The following is a 24,122-nucleotide window of genomic DNA, read 5'->3' on the forward strand; positions in this document are numbered from 1 at the left end:
TCTGATAAATGTGAATTTCAGCTAGTTATATGAGTAGAAGGTAAAAATTTGCATCTGTGCAATATGCAGTGCTGAAATATTTTCAGATTGAACTTGGTTATTACTGTTGCATAATTTGCTTTTTTAATTGAAACACCTTTTCTCAATAAAGGGAAAACACAAATGTGGAGAAAACAGTATTAGATATTTTCAGCTGTTAGTTAAACTGAGTTTTAATCCGCTGAAGAATACCTGAAGTGACTAATGTGATAGATAGTTAAGGCCTTGATTCTACAAGCACTGTGCATAGGCTCAACTGGTATCAAAGAGAGTAATTATACATATAAATTTTAAGTCTTTGCATAGATATTTTCAGAATTGTGGCTTATATGTATTGCTTCAGTTTCACGTCCAATAAAAATGAATCTATGTAAGATATAGTTAGTTAAGACATGTCATATTTTACCAGTACCATTGTAGTTATCAAAATTAGCCTGGCTAGAAAATGTAAAAGCTTTGTTTCCTAATGAGTGAATGCACAACATGAAGTATTGCTCAATCACGAGCCACAGTTTCTTTTTGGAAGTTATTGTAGTTAGACTAAAGAGTTGTTAACAACAAATTTTTATACAGTATTTCAGAAACTGATTTTTTTTTTTTGGGCCATATAGCATGTATGGGACCAGCTTCATAGCTTTGCACAGTTGCTGATGGAGTCTTTTTCTGCTTCTGAGCCTTACTAGTTTAGAATATGGTATCTTTGTTTCACAGAGTTGTATGTTTTGATCTGTGGCTGAAGTAAATTTTAAAAACACTGTTTTATATCCTTTAGTTTGGCATCAAAATGTTGCTGCTGATGTAGTTCTTGCTTGTTTTCAGTCATCAAATTCAATCAAATTCAACTTTTAAAGAAAGATGCTCTTTAGGGACTTGGCAGCACAGGGTCATAAGCAGAATGTGTGAACATTGGTAATATGAGAATTTTTTTTTTTTAAATGATGCTTTAATTTCAGTCCTGTTTTGACACACACCCCCCTTTTTTTCTTTTTTGTTTGTTTCTTAAGTGTTTCTGGTTGATAACTAAGCCAATATACTTTTGTCAAAGTTCAGTGTTTACCATACAAATGTTACTGACAGATCTGAATTATTAGTTTAAGAGTTATATTGGGAAATGAGTTAACCCAATTGATAAGAAACAAATCAGTAATATGAACTTGGGTTTTAAAAATCAGTTTCTGTACTTTGTTTTTAAGCTGAATCTTTGTAGAAGTTTTTATTTAGGGAATATTTTGAATATATATTTATGAGATGGGGAGGTATTTTGTCAATAAACAGTTTTGTCAACCTTCAGACATGTTAACTGCAGTCTAATTTTACATTCATCACGCGTTGTACTTGGCACCAGAATCAGATATATAAAATGTAAAAAGATGGAACAAATTTCATCTGTTCAACAAGTTAAAAGCTTGTTCTGTTTACTCAACACAGAGTGTTTAAATAGTTTACCTACTATTCAGATAAGTTGCCTGTTTTCTTCCAGGCCAAAGAGGGTACCTAGTACCTACCGGGTATCTGTAGTGTGGGAACTCTCGTGTTTGCAAGTCTCTAGTTTAGATGTTCTGTTATTTGCATACCTCTGGATGTGCATGACATGAATATTAATAGTCTTGAAATCATCTTTGCCAAAATGCAATATCCAAGTGGGTCATAATATGACATACAGTGCTGTATGCTTTCATCTTATGTTGTGTAATTATCTATTATTGGTCCTTCTGATCTTTTAAATGGTACTGTTTAATATGTTTGCAGTAGTTTTGTTTATTAAGAAGTTAATAGTGTATTTAATGCAGAATGCCTTTAAGTATTTGATGGTTGCAATAAATTTTTGTAAAACTTTTTTCTTGTCCAAGCATTTAATTTAATACAACTCTTGACAGCTTGAAAATCGGACTCTTTCAACAAAGACAGTACAGTATTTAGAACAAGGTGTTTGGCAGTCTTCACTATTTTTTTTTTTAAATGTGTGACATTTCATCCAAATAGTCGTCTCTTAAAATATACTTTAAATGGTTCTAAATTTTTTAGTCATACACCAAAGGCCCATTTAATTCAGTAGTGCTCTATCTGAAAGAATAGTGGCTTTTATTAGCCACATAAAAATGTACTACCCCACCCCGCAAGGGCTTGTTTTGGGCAACCTTATTTCTACATATAATTAGTAGGTATTTATGAACACTATGTGTGAGTTGATATAATCTAATTGGTAATAATACATCACGATAATTAACTAATATTTTAAATTATGAATTTTAAGAAGAAAAATTATTTTTACAGTGGTGGCACTGTCTCACTAAGATTTTTGACAATCTGTAAATGACTCCATCGTATTGGCACTCTAAAATTCATTAACAAGAATGGTGCAAATTATAATGTGGACTTAACTCCACATCATGAGAGGCTGCACCTACTATTCCATTTTTGCTGAAATGTCTGAAGGATCAAGTAGTCCTATTCTGTGACTAAGCAACCCCTGGATATCTTCCAGTTTGCCTGTTTTTAAAAATGTTTTCTTCTAGCATAAGTTAAAAAATACATAGTAACCAATTCATTATTTATAAATGTATATTGTTGGTGTCATTCTTACAAAGGTGAAATATATTTAAATCCTGATTTATATAAAATTATACATATATACTATTATTTTATTCTAGAGTTGTTTTTATATGTCCTGGTTGAGATTACAGCCCCATTCTGTAAGGCACTGTATAAATACGTCTTGGGAAAATGTCCTTTATACAAATCTCACGATATGTTTAGATAAGATGGAGTGGGGCGAGGCAACATGACATGTGCAACATCACAGCAGATCAGTGGCAGAAATTAATGAAATGCAGGGATTTTTAAAAAATTATTTTTTTTACTACCTGAAGTCCTGTGCTGGAGGTCATACAGCTCTCTGTGCTTCTTAATTATATCTGTTTACAGTGTTCAACTGTTATATCTGGTTGGCCAAGAATATCTTTTATGTCCTTGACCTGAGTAAATACTACGATATCATTTGATTTTCATGGGTTTCTCTGGAAGAATGTGAGCAGGGGAGTTTTCACACTATCATAGCTTGTTTTTCTTGGTGCTTGCAGTAATGTTAATGCAAATATTAAAATGTTAAAGCTAGCATATGAAGTTTCTTAGCTTAGAAACCTGGTCACTTTAAATGGGTTTCTATGTTAAAATAGAAATATGATGTATTATCCTGAGCTGTGTATAATTTAATTTAAAACCAGTTTCAAGAGTCCAGTACTCGATCTATTGTAATTCGTAGAAGCCATTTGTTACATCAGTCATTTGTCAGATGCATTTACAAGGCTTAATCTGTTTGGTTCTAATATTGCTCACACTTCTAATTCCTATCAGATATGTAGTTACATTAAAAATAGGAATCTCTTAAATTCTGGAGATCTCAACAATGTCTTACATTTTTAGCCTAACATCATACCAGCAGAACACATTGAAGAGAATGTAGCTTTTTTCACTAAACAAACAGTTCCATCTCAGTTTGATTCAAAGTGGTTGAATCTTTATCCTAGCTAAAAAATATGTCTAATTTTCTATCTCGGAGTATAAAAGCATTAACTTGTTAATCAACATTATTATAAATAATTAATTAGAAGCTAATAAGTTCACCCAATCTGGTTGGTGGTTGTGATGATGATTAGTAGGAAATTAACAGCATCATCTGTTTATGGATAGTAGATTTTGTGCATGGTATTTTTAGGTGAATGATACGTTTGCTTTTGTTTTTTCCTTTAAAAAAATACTTCATAAAAGAACAAATAAAAATGTATGTCGTCTTTGTTAAGAACCAAAGTCAACCTTTGTTTAAAAATAAATAAATAAAATTTTAAAGGTGACTTATATGAAAGGTAAGTATTGTTATCCACATACAAGTTGTGTTAACTTTGCTAATGCGATTGAGGACAATCCAAAATAAGTCAAAGGCAGTATTACTAGGCAGTCCTTTCAGGATGGAATTTTAAAATTTTGCAGTTCTTTTTAGTGTTTCTATTTTTTTTAACTCTTCCAAAGCAAAACTTTGGTGATGATCTTGTTATGTTTTTAAACAAGAAAAGTAGTCAAAACTGTTGCTGTCTGCATTTCCTGGAGTAGGATTCAAGGTTAATAATTTACATTATAAGCTTTAAAAAGAAGCCAACCTGTGATATTCCAAGCAGTTTCATTTTGAAGAAAAAGTTCTTCAGACCATTAAGAGATGGAAGAAATATAGTCTTAATTTCTTATAAGGAGCTATTTATTCCTGTTATACATAATGTGGTGGGTTTTAAAAAAAAAAAAGAACCAACTAACCAAAAAAAAAACCCTAAATCCTTTTTCCAAATCATCTGGAAGGACCTAATGCAAAAACCATTTGGAAGAGGATGTTACTTATCTATGGACTTTAGTAAGTTTTCATTGGGTTCACACTGTGATTTGTTGATACATACAGAATTAAAGCTTACCAAGAGTACTGCATTCTAAAGTTTTAATCAGCTATTTCTTTGCAAGCCGTTTCTCAAAAGAGGGGGGTGTTTTGGGTGCCGATGGATAGTCTGTGAGCAATCTTAAATGTTTATTAAACCATTTTACTTCCATCTTTTAATAATAACTGAATATACATTAGCGTTAGAATCTTTTTGGAAAATATACTACCACTCAAAAAATAGAAAATACTGTATGAAGTGTTAGGAAAGATACCTTGGGAGAATTCCCTTTGAAAAGTTCCTTTGTTTTAGGGGCATGTTACATGCTGACAAATGAAATACAGATTCTTTTAAACCTATTTTATAGTGCTACATACAAGTAACAATTTTCTAATGTGTGAGAAGCTGTACTTAAAGAGATCACTGTTCCTTTACCGTTTCCAAGTGAAGCCTAGATTGTGGTTAGTTTCATGGGTGTTGAACTATTGTTTTGGCTGGTATAAAAGCTTTCCTATTCTGAACTATGTATGTACAGTATACATTAATTCTTCTGCAAGGCAAGACAGACCAGATTTGACCTAGGGGGAAAAAAAAAATATCTTCATTTAAAATTGATGACTGTGGAATGAAAACTATAATATTTTTGATACTTATATGAGGAAGGCCTGGTTTCATTCTTTCAGGATTTTTTTTTGCCCCTGGAAGTACAAGTTCTCAGATAAGTCCACTATTTTCCTGTGCTTTTGACATATTTTATGTTTTGCCTTGGATAGATTCATATAAGATTTTTTTTTTTTATGTTGCAAGAGCATGTAAAGAAACCATTTTCCCATAGTAACTTCTTGTACGTTAGCTGAAAACATTCTTGTGCTGAAATGAAACTGAGAGAAGCTGAATGAACAGTTTGTGGAACAGGAAATAAGATTTTAACTTTTCTTTGAAGTTCAGGTCCCGTAATGTTTAATAAAACTGTTTTGTCTGTATGTGTATATACACTATATTTTTTTGCTATAGTTGCTATAAGGCAAGTGCTTGTAGTTATATAAGGGATTCAGTGTGGGTTTATTTCCCGAGGCACTTAATGGCAGTTCGTCTTGAGACATCATGAGTGGCTTCAATTACTACAGCATCTCTTTTGCGGTAGGGTGGGCCCAGGCAATTGGAGTGGTAACACAGTTGAAGGCGAGCTATGTAGTGGTAGGGTAATAAAGTTTGGGGTGGTTTTGTTTTTTGTGTTTTAACCTGTGAGTTAATGCATATTGCACTAATCGTTTTCTTCTTGTTTAAAACATGCGTTCAGTGATACACTGTTCTTAAAACTAGTACTGTTTACATATACACTAGTCAAGTAGATTCAGTGCCTCAGGAGATTAATCTCATTGATTTAAATCAAGTTTTTGGGGGGAATGATTGGAGTATTAGGATTTGGTCTGCAGCATCTTCACGTTCTTGTTATGGCTAGAATTCATATAGGTGCCTATCCCAGAAATGACAAGAGTCCATCCAAATAGACCATGAATAAAATGAAGTGTTTTAAGTTTGTACATTTTATAGCTATCTCCAGTCTTGCTGTAAAGCATGAAACTTCTCTTTTAAGAAGCGTTATACAGATTTGCTTTCTAAAGGCAAGTTAACATGTTACATTTAACATGAGATTTTTGCTGATACATCCTGTCTTACCACAATGACTTTTCCTCATGTGTCTTTTTTTGTTCAGCTTTCAACCCTTTTTTGAAGTTCTGAATGGTATAGGATTACACTTATCGTTCATAGATTTACTTGCACAATGGAATAAATAGTTTTTTCTGTTTTACTTCAAAGAATTGCCAAGAAAATGCTTTTAGAAGAAATCAAAGCCAATCTTTCCTCTGATGAGGATGCATCTTCAGATGATGAATCGGATGAAGGAAAAAAGAAAACTGGAAAGCAAAACGAAAACACAGCAGATGATGGTGAGCACCAAAAAGCATTTGGGAAAAAGTGGTGCTGTAGCGCCTGTCATAATTTCAAAGGTCACTTGGAAAAATAATAATTATTAAAGTTTCTGCAGTTTTCAACAAAAAAATGTCATTGATGTTGATAGGTAGTTGCCAAATAGAGGCCAATGTACATGATCATGAGGATTATCATCTCTTTTGCTCTTCTGTAAGTGTATTTTTTTGTTAATAGTCTGATTTTTGTAACCAATTCAGAAGTCCTAGGGATTTGTGAGGAATAATCTATACAGAACAGTAGGAAGTGCAAATGCACGGGAGAGATTTGACTAACATATACAGTCGTTGGAACAGACATTCCAAGTGTTCAGGCAGTGTAAAATACTTTAAAATTGAGGGAACAACAGTATGTTGTTGCCCATAATTTCCTGGAAAAACACAGAATTTAGCCTAAATTAATTCCGATTTTAATTCTTGCCAAATTTAAGTAAGAAAAAAATGACCAATGTGCATGTCGTACTGACTCTTTATCTCTGACAGAAGAGCATGAAAAGGAAGATAATTCTGAATCGGATTCAGAGGAAGAAGAATCAAAGAAGCCTAGATACAGACACAGACTGCTGAGGCACAAGCTGACAGTGAGTGACGGAGAATCTGGTGAAGAAAAAAAGGTGAAACCAAAAGACAAAAAAGAAGGGAAGCGCAGAAATAGAAGGAAAGGTACATAATCCAAATGGTTTTTGTCACAAAAAGTACTTGCTTCTATAAAGTAAGTCCAAAGCATGTCAGAATGGAGATCTGAAACTCCGTAATTTAAAAATCTCTGTATAAACTTCCTTGTGTATTAAATCTAGAATTCTCTTACCTGTGTTTGAGAAATAGTTTTATTTAAAATGTTGAATAGAAATGCAGCTCTCTCCACTTATTGTATCGTCTGAATTGGATTAATTTTGTTGAGTCTTAGAATATTAATCTTAAATAACAGAGGCAAGCCCAGTATGTCTAACTCATGAAAATCAGTCTTGTCCTTTATGTAATTTCTCTCTTTAACTTGGACTCTCTCTTTAGCTAGGCCCTTGTGCATCACAAATTTCTCCATCCTAGAATTTAAATGTGGCAAGCTTTAGTTGAACACCAGGTGGCACTGTGAAATGATGCAAGAACAAAGAATCTGTCAGCCCCTTGCATTTAATCATTTTGAGCAGAGGAGGGGAGCGACAGTAAAGATAAATGCTCACTGCCATCTTGGTCAGTGTAGATGCTGATAGCGTGTCATGGCCAGTGGAAGCCAGGGTGCACAGTACTTTCCTTTTCTTAGTGTTGCACTAATGCTCGCCATCTTTTGCAGTGTTCTCCAGACCAAAAGATGCAGTGCAATTTGTTTATCATTTTCCTTCGTGAAAACTCTCATTTTTATCTGAATGTATATTCGTGCTTTTTCTCCCTTATGGAATTATAACTCTACCAACAACATTTCTTTCAAGAAAAGTAATTGTAAATTACAGTGACAATGCGCAAATAAGATGCAGCCAGACTAATTCTAAGGATTCTTTTAAGTTCACTAGTCTCAAGTAGAACAATACACTATTTCAGCTCGCCGTTCTTTAGCCCTATGTTATTAATATTACATTTCCTCATGTACATAAAAAAATCCTTGTTTTAAGCTTTGTTACTCATAAAACAGTTAAGTTTTCCACTGTGTTCAAGGTCAAACTGAAATTATAAAGGTGCTGAATGGCATGCTGGTCTTAATTACCTATAAATGCCAATGATAGCTCCTAAAAGTAGTTATGGACGTATTACCTAATGCTGCTAGTTTAGGTGTATTTTTAATTGTCTTCTGCGTCAGTTTTAAACTTGCATTACCTGAAGGAAACTTCAAGCCATAAATACAGTAATATAATTGCTTATGTTGTTAGTAAATAAGGCTTGTTTGCATGAATTGTGACGTATGATTATAAAATTGCATCTAAAACGTTTGAAACAAAAGCTTCTGTTGAACTAAAAATCATCTTTCATTTTCTGAAGTTCTGTACTGTTACCCATTGTGTTCTTTCCTCCTCACCCGCTGTCGTTGAAATGTGACGCTTTCTAATACAATGCTTTCTGTCATTTGCTTGTGAGCTATACTTAGATGTATTCATGCATAAAGACCTCAAGTCCTGTTGGCATAATATGCCATCTATCAGGACTCAGCTAGTGCTTAAGTGTTAAGCTTTTCTACTCTGTACCCCTTATATTCCTGTTGCTTCTTATTAGTATGTTTAATGGGTCCCATACTGTCTGAAATGAACTTTTACAGAGCTTGTTGATACGTTTGTTGTATAATTAGAGTATATGTGATGTTGCTAACTTCGCAATAGTATTCAACATGAAATCATACTTTATTTTTAAAGTGAGCAGCGATGATTCAAATGACTCCGAGTTTCATGAATCTGCAGTTAGTGAAGAAGTCAGTGAGTCTGAAGATGACCAACGTCCAAGAACAAGGTATAAATAAAACCTAACTATGCTTATCCTGTGTTTGGTTTTTGGTATTTAATAGTGCAGTTTAGGCAGTGAGATGGTTAAAGTTAAAGACTTTGGATCAGTCCTTAAAACCTTTGATGATATTTGTCTATAATTTGGTATCTGCTAATTCACTTTGCAGCAAATGAGAGAATTTTGAATTTGTACCAAAGTATGTGGTACACTGCAATTTGATGAGCCAGTACGAAAAAAAGATTAACAAAAAATGAGCGTTTTTACACCAAATATGTCAAAGTCAATCGAGGAATGGTGGATTGCAGTAGAAAACTAATGCTTACCAATTCTGAGATTCTTCAGGGTTGTCTGGAGTAGACCGTTGCTATGTACGTCCAGTGAGTTGAGGGGGAGGAAGGAATTTGGAAGTAAACCCCCAATTACACAAAACAAGTATATGTTCTGTTAATTAGCAATGTAGTTCATGTACTTTTTTTTATCATTATTTTTCAGTGAGGCAATGAATTATTATTGTTAATCAGTAATACTGCTTTTTTTTTTTTTCTTTTTCTTTTAAATAGATCTGCCAAGAAAGCTGAGGCGGAAGAAAACCAGCGCAGTTACAAACAGAAAAAGAAACGAAGGCGTATAAAGGTTCAAGAGGATTCTTCAAGTGAAAACAACAATAAGGTATTGTGTTTTGCATTAACAAATGGGAAAAAGAGTTCCTGTCTCTTCTGCCAGCTGCTTAGGGACTTGGGTATCTCAAACAGCTCTGTACAAAGTACATTAAAAAATTACAACTTTTCGCAATGTTAGTTCAGTGCTAAAATTTGTAAAATGGCACCATTATGGAGAAAAAACATTGCATTTAACTAAAAGCGTTTCCTGTCTAGATCTTGATAAAAATGCATGATACATTTTAAGTAAATGGAATTTTTAAATTAAATGTGGAAGGTGACACAAACAGTAGATTAAGACTTTCCTAGTATTAGGGTTTTTTTTTCTTATGTGGAGTAGGTGATAGCTGATCTCATCTAGCACCACTAGAACAGAAATAGTTCTTTATTAATAGTCGTTAGTTACTATCAAATGATAACAGTACCTTCAGTAGTGCCTTTGTACAGCTGGGCTTATCTTTAATATCTCAGAATACATTATAGTTAAGGTGGCACTTCTTTTGTCATGCTGGCTAACTTGTTTTAAAAAAAAGTATCTTTTTTCTTATGAGCTAAACTCCACCTGTGTATACAAAAATTTTTGGGAGCTTGTCTAAAAATCAAGGATTTGATGGTCTGTGCCATAATTTTCTTGCTAATACTCAATTTATTTAATTTGTAATAGAGTAATTCTGAGGATGAGGACAATGATGATTCAAAATCTCCTGGAAAAGGCAGGAAGAAAATAAGGAAAATTATTAAAGATGATAAGCTTAGAACGGAAACACAAAATGCACTTAAAGAAGAAGAAGAAAGAAGAAAACGTATAGCAGAAAGAGAACGGGAGAGAGAGAAATTGAGAGAGGTATGATCTGTCTTCTTTGCAAAATGCTAGGAAGTTGAATTGTTGGTGATGTTTAACACAACATATTTCTACCTCAATTTAATTTGATAAGTAATTTTGAAAGTACTTATATGTAGCCTTGTAAGGCACAAGTTTTATTTGTAGTTTCCTGCAGGTTAATATTGGTAAGTTTTATTTAAGACTGCTGAGATCTTTAGAAAGCTGTTTCAACTGCCTACTGCTTTACTTTTCATGGGGAAAAGCACTCTCCCAAAGTAAGTTGTGATGCATAGTAACAAATTTAAGGATTTTCTTTACTAAATAAATTATGACTTCCAATTTTGCTAAAGCCTAGTGTCTGTCAAATGCTTGGTATTACTCATGTGTGAAGTATTCCTATGATGCCCTGTTTCTGCTTATAGGTGATAGAGATAGAAGATGCTTCACCTTTGAAATGTCCCATTACAACTAAGCTGGTTTTAGACGAAGATGAAGAAACCAAAGAACCATTAGTGCAGGTTCACAGGAATATAGTTACCAGACTGAAACCACACCAAGTAGATGGTAAGGAAAAAGACTTTTAAATTTCGTCCACCACCCCTCCACCCCCCCCCAGCACAGCACCTTATGCAACCTGAATTAGAATCATAAGAAAAACTCCTTGGCAGGCAAATGCCAGAGTGTCAGGTTTAATGTTTTATTTTTGGAACATCTGAACAAAAAGTAATTGAGATCCGCAACACATAGTTCTGTTTTACAAGCAAAGAACCTTAGAAATGTGAAATTGGAAGCGTCCTCAGAATCATTGAATTCTCCACACTGAGGCAGAATCAAATACGTGTTTACCCATTCCATTGACCAATTAGTATATTCACTTTTTACAGTTTTCAGTGAAGATTTAAAAATCTTGTAGTATTTTCCTGGCTTTCTCAACAGAAATTTTTTTTCTGATACCTTGACATGACTGCACATCAAGCCAGCTTCTTTCCATATTCTGTTTCTAGAGAAGAAGGAGAAAAGGAGAATAATCAATCATAATTTTTTTTCACAGCTCATTCTGTTATTTTAAATTTTCCTCAAAGTTCATAATCTACAACCTTTCCATTTTAGTAAGAAACTTCTGGACTTGCTTCAGCTCTTAAAGGGAGGTGCTCTGAACCAGACACAGCAGTCACGTCGAAGCCTTATCTGTGCTGAGTATAGCATAGTAGAATACAACTGCCCGATAAATATATTGCAAAGACAAAAAAATCACCCAGCAGACCCTCATGTTGTTAATGCATTTTGTTATGTAGCCTGTATTTCCTTTCCTTTTTCAGCTGTCACAGTTTTTACTTGACTTTTTACCTCATTAAGCATAGAACTTCACATCTGATCTGTCTTGGCAGAATCTCTTCTAGTTGGTTTCAGCTAATTTTGCTAATTTACCAAGGTCATTTTAGTCTTTGCATAAAGTCCTTGCCACTTTTCGTTCTGTCTCCTCTTTTCTCCCTGCCTCCAAGATCGCACTCATCTGCAGTCTGCATGGTAATATTTTCTAACCCAGTTGCCACATCTTCAGTGAAAACTGAATATAATTAAGTTCAAGACAAAGATCATCCGACAAACAACCCATTGGACAGAAATGAATCAATAATTATCCTGAGCACTGCTTTTCTAAGAGTTATCATGATCTTACAGTGATCACACCTATCTCTTATCAGGTGAACTTTAATAAAATAAATGTTTAATAAGAAAATTTTCAATAATTTTCTTCAGGTGTTCAGTTCATGTGGGATTGCTGTTGTGAATCTGTAAAAAAAACAAAGACCTCTCCTGGTTCTGGATGCATTCTTGCTCACTGTATGGGCCTGGGGAAAACATTACAGGTAAGAAACAAAAGTCATCTTGTTTTCTGGTCTGTAGCTTGCTCTCAAAAGCTGATACAGCAAAAGGCAATTTTAATGACTTTCAGAACATAGTAAAACTTACTGTTTCCTAGGCAGTGACTTGATGAGGGCTGCTGGAGGAAAACATTTTGTAAAGAGGTCTAGAGAAAGAAGTTGGTTTCATAGTATGCAGCTGTGAAAGTTCTGATACACGCTTGTGCTTTCTCCGCTTCTAAAATATCTAGAATTAAATTAGGTAATCATTGATATCATGTGAAAAGGTCATATTTAATTGTAAGTGATGTGCAGCTCCCTTGCACCTCCGAACAAGAAAATACAGCTAGTAGGAGATAGGCTTCTGGAACCTATGTTTCTAAGACAGTTTAATAATCTTAAGCAGGTTGTGGTTTTTACTGTCGTCTTCATTCACGTGTTGCTCCTTAAATTGTTTGTTTTCCTCAGTGGTTTTTCAATTTATTTGTTGCACTGATAAAGTAGAGGTTCATCAGGTGGTTTTGGTTTGTTTTGTTTTTTATGCCAGACTTTTAGTGTCTGAAGTCAGATGCTTTATGTTTTAATATAAACAGTGTTTTGCTACAATTTAGACTCTTCTGGGTTGAGGGACAGGAGGCATTTGTTTTCTGTTTCAGTAATTGTCCATATGTACATTCACATTTTTGGGTCGTCGTGCATCACAAACAGTTAAGACCAGAAACTTTCATTGCCTTGGCAGTTAACTATAGGGCATACTTTCAATCCCTTTTTCACTTCTTTATTTCTTTTCTTTGGCTTTACCATTCTTTGCTTCCTGAGATCTTCAGGTCTAAGCCTTCATTGTCACTTCAGCGCATGCTCCTTCTCCTTTACGTTGTTGAAGACTGCTTTGTAAAAATCTTTAAAACAGAATATTGTAGCACTTGTTAACAAAGGATTTCCATATTTGTTGGTCTGATATAAGTGGCTCTTCCGCCACGTTAAAAGTTGCACAGTGAACAACTTACCATTCCTATTAGTCTTTAAAACCTGAAGCTCAATGCCCATCTTAAAATGTTTCTTCTGAAACTGATCACCCAAGCAGTTGCTGTAAAACAATGCTCGTGCTCTTTTTCTTGGGCCTCTTACAATCATTGCAGGCCTCAGGAGAAGCTTACACCCTTGACCTTCAAAAGAGGTAAAAGATCAAAACCAGTTTTCTTGAATTGCCTGCATCTCAGTATTCATGCCTAGTACCTTTTCAGGGTAGTCAGGAGTGTTGAATTCCTTTTGTTTGCTTGTTTCCAAGTATCTATCTGTCTATGCAAAATTCTGGTTTTGCATTTAGCCAGATGTAGCATCACCACAAATACTATGAGCAAAGAACTGGGGTGAGTTGCCCGTCTTGCTGCTCTGCTGCCTGGTCTGTTCCCAGGAATTTCTTTAGCAGAAGTCATTTGACAGAAGAACCTTTCCCTCTGATTCTGGGAAAGAGAAAGGGAAATTTTTGAGAACTCTGAAGAAGAAAGGAGGGCAACAACCTTATCTGTGCTTGAAAAGGCCCTCAGAAAAGCCGGGCCACTTTGGTCTCCCTGCTCTTGGCCTTCATTGATGCTGTTTCCTCATTTCTGGAGGAGGGAGATATTCCTGTATCTTTTTCAGGACAACTGGCTAGTGAAATGAATTACTGTGAACCTTTTTGATCTCTGGCTTGAACTGAATCATTAGAAATCTAACTTACAGCTTCTGCAGACACTGGAATTGATTAGAACTGATTTCAACTTGGGATTGATCAGGGCCTTCCTGTGCCAGGAGTGGTTCTTAGCTATAAAGTCACTTGACGGGAGATCTGCCTAGTGCTCTGGTGAGTTTGTGACCAGCAAGTCTAGATCCTGTTAGCAGCCAGCACTTGCGCAGCACTTCATGCTAAATTCTTTCTTCACGTGCTCCAAATATGGGTGCACTTTACTCATACCCTGGAGTGCAGTCTCTTTAGCATGGTGATGATGGTTCTCAAAGAGGTTATTTTCTTCCTACAGTGAGGATGGGATCCTCAAAGCGTCTGTGAGGAAATGCCATTTCAATATCCTCTTCCATCTTGGTCAGTTGTGGTAGAAGCTTCCCCATTGGATTGGGAAGCCCTATCACCTGACCTGAAGGCTCAAGATGTGTTCATTCGTAGAGAGGTCAGTATATCAACGTACTGGAATTCCAAGCTGTATGAAAGGTGTCTCATTTTTGTGCCATAGCTAGATTCATAGCCTGCAAGTGACAACAGCCAGCTTTATGACCTTGTTAGTCACTTAGCAAACAAAATGCTCTAAGATCCTGTTGACAAGCAGTTAGTCTTGGGCACCTGTGTGTTTGGAATGAGGTATCTCAGTAGTTTTTACTCTGTAGTGCTCACATCTGCCTTTCTAGTTGGTGTTTGGCATAGTCAGCACACCTGGATGCTGCTAGATAGCAGACTTGGCTTGGCTTGAAGTCTTTCGTTATTATTTTGAGAGACTTGAAATGTGCTCCAAGAGAAGAATCTTCAGAAAGAATCTAGCAGGAGATGTCTGTTATTCTTTGCTAGTGTTAGCTATGCCTTACTGGGTCAGATGGCTTCCTTATTCTTGTGTCTTCCCTCTAAACCATTGCTACTCAGGATTCTTCAAAAAGTGAAGTTACATGAGAAATACCTAATCCTGCTCTCCTCTGACCTAATCCAGACAAATTTTATTTAGGACTTTCTGATCCTGAGAATCTTCTTTCTTGACCTGCAAATTGCAGGATATAGTCACGGAGCACTTAGGCTGGCATAACATCTTCAGATTTTTTAGATCCCCTAGATTCCTCTGCAAAGAACAGGCTCAAGGGAATCAACAGAAGCTTGGTTTTTGTGGTTTTCTGATTTTGGGGGGGTTTAGTGGGGTTGTGGGGGTTTTTTTTGAGTAACACAGAGCTGTAGATGATCATTCACTGAGATCATTCACTATATGTACTGTTTAGGTAAAACAAGCTGCAGTCTTGGTTGTGGGTGCACAGCATGTGGACAGCATGTTTTTAAGAACTCCAGCTGCACTGTAGACAGCTTTGCTTTGTTTATGGAAGTTGGGGTGACAGACGCAATATTTTGACAATCTGCGATCCTATCGAAGAGGACTTTCATACATACTTTGAAAATCACCTTTGAAGAGTATAGTTTTACGTGCTTAATTCTAGCTTGGGTGTTACGTTCTTCACAAGTTAATTACACCTTTTACTGGAGATTTGCAATGTTTTGCAGAACTGTCGTGCTTTAATGTAGCAGTGCAGTCTAGGCGCCTTTGTACACTTATACCCTATATACTTTAGTTTGATGAAATATTTCACAGCAGAAGGTATTTTTGTATGTGATCCAGATGTGTTCATGACATTTGTTTTGCCTGTAACTTCTTGATAATCAAAGAAAGCCACAGTTACAAATATGTATCAAGTATTTTCATGGCCAGTGTTTGTAGCTTAGGTTTTTTCCTTATGTGGTCATTTGCCAGTCCTTCTACTGTACTCTGTAATGCCATTTGTTGTTCAGCTCTTAGAAGAGCTAAATCAGCGATAAGTTTTAGCAGACACTGCAAACTGCAGAGAAGAATGTCAGTAAAGGATCAGGGATATAAGGCAGTTAGGGACTTGCTGGTTGTCCAGGACATAGGGCTTTTGCGGTCAGGCTTCATGGGTAGTTTTTGCATCTGAACATGAGATGCTTTTGTCTTGATCTCAAAACTACTAGTAATTCCTTTCGTATTGCAGCATCTAAAAGCAGTTTGTTGCCCAGTGTTCCCAGCATAGTCACGCAGTTTGAAATTACTTTGAACAGTGTATTAAATCACAGTTGCCAGATACCAAGATTTGATCTGGAAAGAACTTTCTGGATGTTGTACAGTTATGTGGGTTAGAGTGCAGTCTTCATTAAAAGTCTGGTGTGGGAGCTGGAGCTGCCATGGGATTGCTGACTCTTCTGCTCCCAGGTTTTTACAGGTTACCTCTAGTCCTGTCTTTATTTGGTACTAGTCCTAGCTTTATTTGCTACTGCTCAAAAACAGGCAGCCCAGCAGAAACACTGAGTGACATCAAAAGATATAAGTTCTTTTTTCCCAGGCCTCAAGGAGGTTTTACCATCTGCAACATATAGCCAGTCTGGCTACAGGTTGAATACTTGGAAAGCGTTTCAATAACCTGCTTCAGAATTCTTTTGAGATAATTTGCCAATATGTTGAAAAAAATGTGGAAAACATTGATTTAAGACTGAAGTTCACTTTCAGGAAACTTGATACATTTATGAAGTGCAAAGAGGTGAACTTATTTAATGTTTGGAGCAAATATTGGGAGAAATGACCTAATAGAAATTTTTAGTTTATGAAAATGATTGGTGAAATGTAAAGGGAGGGTTCCTTATTTATGAAATCATTTGGCTATTGGTGCAATTCAAAACTGTCTGTATCTCAGTATGTGAAGGATGTATGCAGCCATGTAACACAGAGTGATAAGTGTATAATACATAGGTATTTTGAAGCAGTTGTTTTAAGAGACAGAATGTTTGAACAAGACTGTTGTTGGTAAGTTCTGTATGTGAATATATACTTGTATGTTTCTTTCCTAGTGTTTAATACTCAGTGTTTTATTTGGCATTTTGTCTGTTTTTTCCTCTTGCAGGTAGTAAGTTTTCTTCACACAGTCCTGCTGTGTGACAAGCTGGATTTTCGGACAGCTCTGGTGGTGTGTCCACTGAACACTGCCTTGAACTGGTTGAATGAGTTTGAAAAATGGCAAGAAGGTTTAGAAGATGACGAAAAACTAGAGGTATAAGGCTTAAAAAGAGTTCTTAAAAATGAAATACTTGAACGGTTTACGTAATTGGGAAGCTCCACCACTCAAAATATAGGCTAAGGAATGCACTTTAAGTATGTGAAAAATCTACTTGCATTAATAAGCCTTAGGTATTTAAAAGTTACACCAGTACTTTGGTATTTTAAGAGAAATTAAAGCATATTTTTCCCGCTTTGAAAGGTCTGTGAACTAGCAACTGTGAAGCGCCCTCAAGAGAGAAGCTATATGCTCCAGCGTTGGCAAGATGAAGGAGGTGTGATGATAATAGGCTATGAGATGTATCGTAATCTTGCACAAGGCAGGAATGTGAAGAGTAGAAAACTTAAAGAAATATTTAATAAAGCTTTAGTTGATCCAGGTAAGTGAAAATTAATACAAGTATGCATTATATATGTTGTGCTTCCTGGTTTACATATGTGAGCTAGTAATCTTGCAAATGGAATTCTGTTGGGCAAATAATTTTAAACAATAACGTTAGTAAGATTTATCAGATTTTCTTTGTTGGCTTTTGCGGAGTTACAGAAATGGTTGTTCAGAAACTACCCCATCTGCTTTTGTAAACAGACTTCTGTAACAGTCTTTTCTATTAGATCGAATACAGAAATGACCACAGGAATATATACTGGAAACTTTTCCTAATACATATCTTTTTTGCTAGCATTGCTTTCTTCGCATGGTAATTTGAAGTGACTGTGTTGGCAACCTAAGGTTATTTTAATCTGCTAATTTGTTACAACTATAAGCTGCTTTATCCCTGATAGAAATCTACCGTAAAGGGAGCAACTATACATGAAAAATAGTTGAGAATGTACCTTAGAAGTGTGAACAAACAGGTGTTAATTAAGTGTTAAAGAATTGATTGCAGATTACACACTTAACTCATTTTTTCAGTCTAAGAAACGGATGTCTGGTTTAAGCTCAGCTGAACTGAGCAAACTTATGTAAGCATGTATGTAACCACTTGAAAATATTCCAAGTTGATATAACCAATCTATCAGGTGGTCACCAAAAAGAACTAAAAGCTTTAGGATTAGCAAGTTCCACCAAAATAGCAAAATTTTCCTACAAATTCTGAACTGGCAGCTGATACCTGAAAACAACTTACGGTTATGCAGCATACAGTACACCTTAAAAAATGTTTTTAAAAAGCACCTTTGCCATAACCTTGATATTTCTCTGTAAATTGAGAATGCTGATATGGTAGGTAGGGTAAATGGTTTCCTTGATTCTGGAGGTAGGTTTTCTTGGGTTTTAATTATCTGGCTGGACTTCAGCTTTCTTGACAGTGTGTAGCTGATTTTCTTCTTCCCCCTTTTTTTTTTTAATGTTTTTTTATTTTGTCTTTCTGGTTGATGAAATACAGCATTGGTCTGGTTTATAATTGTACTTGGTGAGCTTGATTTTGTGAAGTTTCAAATAATAGTAGGGCTGTGAATTTTGTTCTCACAAAGAAAGAGGTTCTTCTAATGGGAAAAATAACTTTGTGATTATTGGCATTGACCAATTGGAATTGGCATCTCCAGCTCTGCAGAAAGCCTGTTTGAGCAGCTAAAACATCAATTAATTTTCTGCCAGTTTAACTCACTAAATCACATAATTTTTGTGGAGTCAGGAAATCTCCAGTACAGTAGCTGATGAACTATTTTTGTGATCATGTTGAGTCCACAGGCATTATTTAAGCAATGAGGGAATTAAGTTCTTGCCAGTGGGTTTTCTGATTCCTTCTATTAATGCTGCAATTACTAAAAACAAAAAAAAAAACAGGGGGTGGGACACGACCCTGTGCTGTCAGTCTTATTCTGTATCTGATTTGCTCAGGATATTGCAATTATTGAGAATGTTGCCAGGAAAGTCAAAGCTAGAGAAGAAAAGGTCTGAACTGCTGTCTTGAAGTAGTGGTGACGGGACAGTAACCTGACAGGACAGTAGCTTTGTATTCAGTTGGTTGTGTTCTGGTGCAATGATGAAATAAAATGCTATACACTCTTACAGTGATTGATTTTTGTGGGGTTTTTTTCATGTGGAAAGTGTAAGGGGGGGGCTAAACATAGGGGTTGTTACCATGTGTCTTTATAGTAATATTGTCCCTTCCTTCATGAATTTGTATTTAGGTAACCTAATTGGACTGTGGAGTGAGGTGGCATGTTGGGCATGTGATTGTATGGAGGAGACACAGTGACTTGTGTAACCTTCCCTGTCCCATCTCTTGTGAATCTCTTGGTTTTTACATCCTGCTTATAGGTGTGGTTCTGTTCTACTTCCAAACCTCTTTAAACAGCTTAGGACAACATGATAGAGCAGTGTTTGTGATGAGGTTACCAACTTTGGTAGATGTAATCAAGTTCACAGACCACAGCACATTGAGCCTTGTAGGTTTTGAATAATTTCATATGAACGTGGAACCCCCTGTTTTATTCTCCTCTTGGACTAGTTGGTTGGTAGGATGGAATCAGACCGTTAGGAAAACTAACCCTGAAATAACTCCATAATTATTTTTATGTTGCTTCAAATCTTTCTCTATTTTCACTAATGACAAAAAGACAGAAGTGTTCATCTGTTGTTACCCATTAGTTTTTGGAGACATTTGGATTGACTAAATTGATGAGAAGTATCTTGCAACAACCATTATTTGTTTCTCGCTGTCTTCGTGAATCGCAGCACTGGCAATATGGCAGGCTGCCAGTAAAAGAGTTATGAAGCTATGTGCTGGCTTACTGCTGTGACTGTAAATAGGAAAACCTTTGCCTCTGGGAGCATTTTTAATTTAAAAAGTTGCGAATTTGGTATTTGAGCAGTAATTTAATGATATGTGTCTGGTTAAAACGAATACTGCTAGGGTAGACATATTCTATAGTAGAAGCTTGTCTTGCACTGTGTACTACAGAAGAGGGGACCAGAGAGGGAAGGTTTAGCCAAAGTTTATGGGTGGAGAAGTGATTTCATTAATTAACTAGCTCTGCTATGTGAAATAATAGCAGGATTATATACGCATGCAGAGCAACAAATGGCTTCCCATAATGCTTTGTGCAACTGATGAAATGCTGTTTGGTTTATTGATAGCTGTGTGCTTTGCTTGCAGCATTTCAATAACTTTGTATTTTTTTACTTGTTGCTACTAATAAAAATTCCATTAGTGTTTAACTTGGAAACTGCTCTTTAATTGGCAGTTGTATGAAACAGACTTAAGTTCTTGTAGACTTCAGAGGAAAAGGAGAACTGTGTGTATATCTATATATCTGTCACTGAGTATGTTTTATGTATATCAATATAGTAATGTGCAAGTACAGCAAGAAGGATAAGAAGCTGAAGACTGTGATCTTTGAGGAAAGATTGAAGGAGTAAGGCTTTTTAGCCTAGAAAAAAGACAACTAAACTGACAAATTTTCCACCATGTAAGAGCTGGTTACTGAAAGGACTGTTACCGGTTGTTTTTTATGTCAGTTGGAGAAAGGAAAGGTTTCGTGGTTTAACCCCAGCCGGCAACTAATCCCCACCCAGCCGCTCGCTCACTCCCCCCCAGTGGGATGGGGGAGAGAATCAGAAGAGTAAAAGTGAGAAAACTCGTGGCTTGAGATAAAGACAGTTTTAATAGGTAAAGCAAAAGCCGCGCACACAAGCAAAGCAAAGCAAGGAATTCCTTCCCTCCTTCCCATGGGCAGGCAGGTGTTCAGCCATCTCCAGGAAAGCAGGGCTCCATCACGCGTAACGGTGACTTGGGAAGACAAACACCATCACTCCAAACGTCCCCTCTTCCTTCTTCTTCCCCAGCTTTATATACCGAGCATGACGCCATATGGTGTGGAATGTCCCTTTGGTCAGTTTGGATCAATTATCCTGGCTGTGTCCCCTCCCAGCTTCTTCCACACCTGGCAGAGCATGGGAAGCTGAAAAGTCCTTGACCAGTGCAGCAACAACTAAAACATCCCTGTGTTATCAACACTGTTTTCAGCACAAATCCAAAACATAGCCCCATCCCAGCCACTATAAAGAAAATTAACTCTGTCTCAGCTGAAACCAGGACAAAAGGGCAGAATTCTGATTTGCAGCAGAGATCATTTAAATTAGGTATTATTGCACAGTGTTTTAGCAAAAGGGAGAGGTCATGGAGTTTCCTACTTCTGTCAGGAAGGCAATGTCCCTTTCTCATAACTCTTACCTCAGATGACAAAAATGGACTAAATGATCCCTTGAGGTCCCTTTAAGTTTTACATTCTTTTATAATATTTTGAGAAACGTTCTGTCCATAATGAATTGCATTCATGTTTTTTAAGAACAAGGAAAAAACCCACAAATTTATGAAAATCCCTGCCACTGAATTGTAGCCAAAATGTTAGTTGAAGATATCAATGCTACATGCCTGCCAAAAAAACCACAAATAATTTTACTAGGATAGTTTTTTCATATTTTTACTATCATTCACTTACTCTAAACAACAGTTTTTGAGGTGGGTTTTTTGGTTTTGATTAGTTTTTGACTAACCACTTCATGTTAATGAATCACAGTCTTTACTGAAACTGATTTCTGCGGTATTTGCACAATTTTGATTGCTATCTATCAGTAAGACTTCATTATCCTTCTTCTCTAATGTACTTTGATTCTGATTGTAAACATAATGTACTAGACTATATCTGTTTCTGACGATACATTAATGTGCAAGCTGTCACATCTGGTGGGAAGATGTTGCAAATCCTTTCAAATGCTTCAGTTCTAGAAAATGGCTCCAAACCAAACCATCTCGATAGTACTGTACACTGCATGAACAGCTTGCTTGCAAGATCCTTACTCTTCAGGAAATACTAGAATGAGGACTAGAGAAGGATCTGTCACTATGAAGTGATGTTATCCTAAAGTTAAAGGAAGGCTTTGTGTGTAGCTACTCAGCGTTCTGCATGCTGTCAAAACTGGGGAAGGTACAAAAGTCGTGAAATAATACGGGGAAATCTTTCTGTGGCAGGTGTGAAAATTCAGAAATAAGTAGGCTTGGAAAAGTCTTAAATGTGTTTGGAATTCGTATGTGGATTTTCATGATTGTCTTCTAGACTTGGTTAAAAAGACAGGTTTTTTTCTACTTGGAAAAAAATATCTTGATTCCTTTTCTGTTAGCATGTAAGATTCAAATCACTTTTTGACACTTATAATGGCACAATTAAGATGACCGGCACAGACTTAAATCATGCAAGTGGTCAAAGGTATAATTGATTCTCTGTCATTGATCACTGTCCTAGAGTTAATTTTCTTCTTTACAAGGCAGTTTAAAGTTAGTCTGAAGAAAACTGGTCTTAGTAAGTTATAAAAGGTTAGATTGTCCATGCTGATAAATACTTCTTTGCCACCTCAAATATCAGTCTTTTTAGAGCTGAGTAGATGAACCCAGCTGATGGCTTTGTATAGCATTTTTCAAAGGTGCATAAACTTGACTTCAGCTGACTTCATGGCTGACAGTACTGGAATTGAGGTCAGGCTTAGATCTGGTAAAACATTCATTCTAAGTTACTGGTTGGATCCTAGAATATCTTTTACTTTTCCCTTCAAGGAAAGAGCTTCCAGAAATTGCCCCAAATCTGAAAACCATTAGGGTGCGTAAGTCTGTTCTGCCAAGTTTGGTATTAGTTATCTTAAACCCCAAATTGTAACACTTAATAATTCTATTAGAGTTGCTTTGCATACCGTGGAAATGTATTGTGGTGTGGTTTTGGCATTCCTTGTGCAACTTGCCTAAAACAGCAGTCTAGAATCCTTGGTTTTATCTTCTGGAAGAAAGCTGAGGACATTTCTGTGGTGACTTTCAGCTATGAGGTGGCAATTCACTTGTCTGTGATTCAAATCAGATTTGATTGTGTCTTATCTTTGATAAGACTTTCGATTGCGCTGTTTACCCCTATTGATACTGACCTGTTGCCTTAATGAAAAAATCACTGGTTATCTGATTTTTTTTTGTTGTTTTCTTTAGAATGGGCCGAGCACCAGTAGATGGCAGCCTAAGCTGGACTTAAGGAACAGTTTTATGAAGTTTTGACAGGGTGAATGGAAACGTAGACTTGCACACACTAGCTGCATGGATAGATAATTTTTATAGGAATATATTGCAAAGCTGTATTTTTAATCCTTCCCATGAAGACTTTACAAGCAACAGCCTGTAGTTTACCAGAATGGCTACTGTGAGTGCTTGTGCAAAGGCTGAGTGAGAACCTTAACAGTGTTAAAAAAACCCACCACAAAACACACACACACACACACACACACACACACACAGAGGTTTAAAAAAAACTTAATAACATTAGTAGAACAAGTTTTGAATTCTTTAGGCTGCCAGTTTCTTTGTGGTTATAGAGGATGGAGGAGATCTAATGTTATTCCTTTCTAGGTCCTGACTTTGTCGTTTGTGATGAAGGGCACATACTAAAAAATGAAGCATCTGCTGTTTCTAAGGCAATGAATTCTATTCGATCTAGGAGAAGAATAATTCTTACCGGAACACCACTGCAAAATAATCTTATAGAATGTGAGTAGTTCTCTGGTTTAAGAAGTGTTTATTTCCTTGAATATACTTTAGCCTTTCAGCAGTATATAGATAGATTTAATTTGATTAGAAGAAAAGAATTTGATATGGTGAAGCTGTTTGCTAGGTTTCTATATCTAAAAAAACCCCTAACAATCTGGTTTTGCATTTTGCATTTTAAATCATTGTCTCATGATGTGGGTCCATGATGGTTTAAGCCAAATTAAAGCGAAGCTGTTGGGAATTTGGCCTGTCCTCCATCCTTTCCCTTGTCGTGGCGTTACGTATATACTCAGGGAGCCGGTCAGAAAATTAACAATGCAGAAGTGAATAGCTTTCTGACAGTTCAGTTCCTTGATCTGCCTAACCAAAGGATCAGATGAGTCTCAGCGTGTCAAAAGGGGAAGGGAGAGAATGTTCAGAGGGGAAATTTGTGGACCAGGTGTTCCAGCAGCATCAATTTAAATTGTTTTAAACCATTGTAGAGCAGTGTTCTTAGTGAACTTACTAAACAGTGATTTATGTGACTGTCTTGGGAATTTCATTCTAAACTAGCTTGTAACATTTACTCCTG

The 24,122-nt window shown here is 36.1% G+C and overlaps 1 protein-coding gene across 11 annotated transcripts in view; it reads left to right on the forward strand.

Annotated features, from left to right (window-relative positions):
- ATRX (ATRX chromatin remodeler) overlaps positions 1-24,122 on the forward strand; it is a 90,268-nt gene that overhangs the window by 35,318 nt on the left and 30,828 nt on the right. For 10 of the 11 annotated variants that reach the window (XM_075513338.1, XM_075513335.1, XM_075513330.1 and 7 more), the window contains 10 exons: positions 6,279-6,409; positions 6,932-7,111; positions 8,788-8,881; positions 9,436-9,544; positions 10,199-10,378; positions 10,780-10,921; positions 12,116-12,225; positions 16,876-17,022; positions 17,230-17,407; positions 23,414-23,551. In XM_075513338.1, the coding sequence (XP_075369453.1) occupies positions 6,279-6,409; positions 6,932-7,111; positions 8,788-8,881; positions 9,436-9,544; positions 10,199-10,378; positions 10,780-10,921; positions 12,116-12,225; positions 16,876-17,022; positions 17,230-17,407; positions 23,414-23,551 (1,409 nt within the window). The remainder of the gene's footprint in view (positions 1-6,278; positions 6,410-6,931; positions 7,112-8,787; positions 8,882-9,435; positions 9,545-10,198; positions 10,379-10,779; positions 10,922-12,115; positions 12,226-16,875; positions 17,023-17,229; positions 17,408-23,413; positions 23,552-24,122) is intronic. The other variant, XM_075513331.1, reaches the window with a different exon arrangement.

Source organism: Mycteria americana, chromosome 10, assembly GCF_035582795.1.
Source record: "Mycteria americana isolate JAX WOST 10 ecotype Jacksonville Zoo and Gardens chromosome 10, USCA_MyAme_1.0, whole genome shotgun sequence".
Lineage (NCBI taxonomy): Eukaryota > Metazoa > Chordata > Aves > Ciconiiformes > Ciconiidae > Mycteria > Mycteria americana.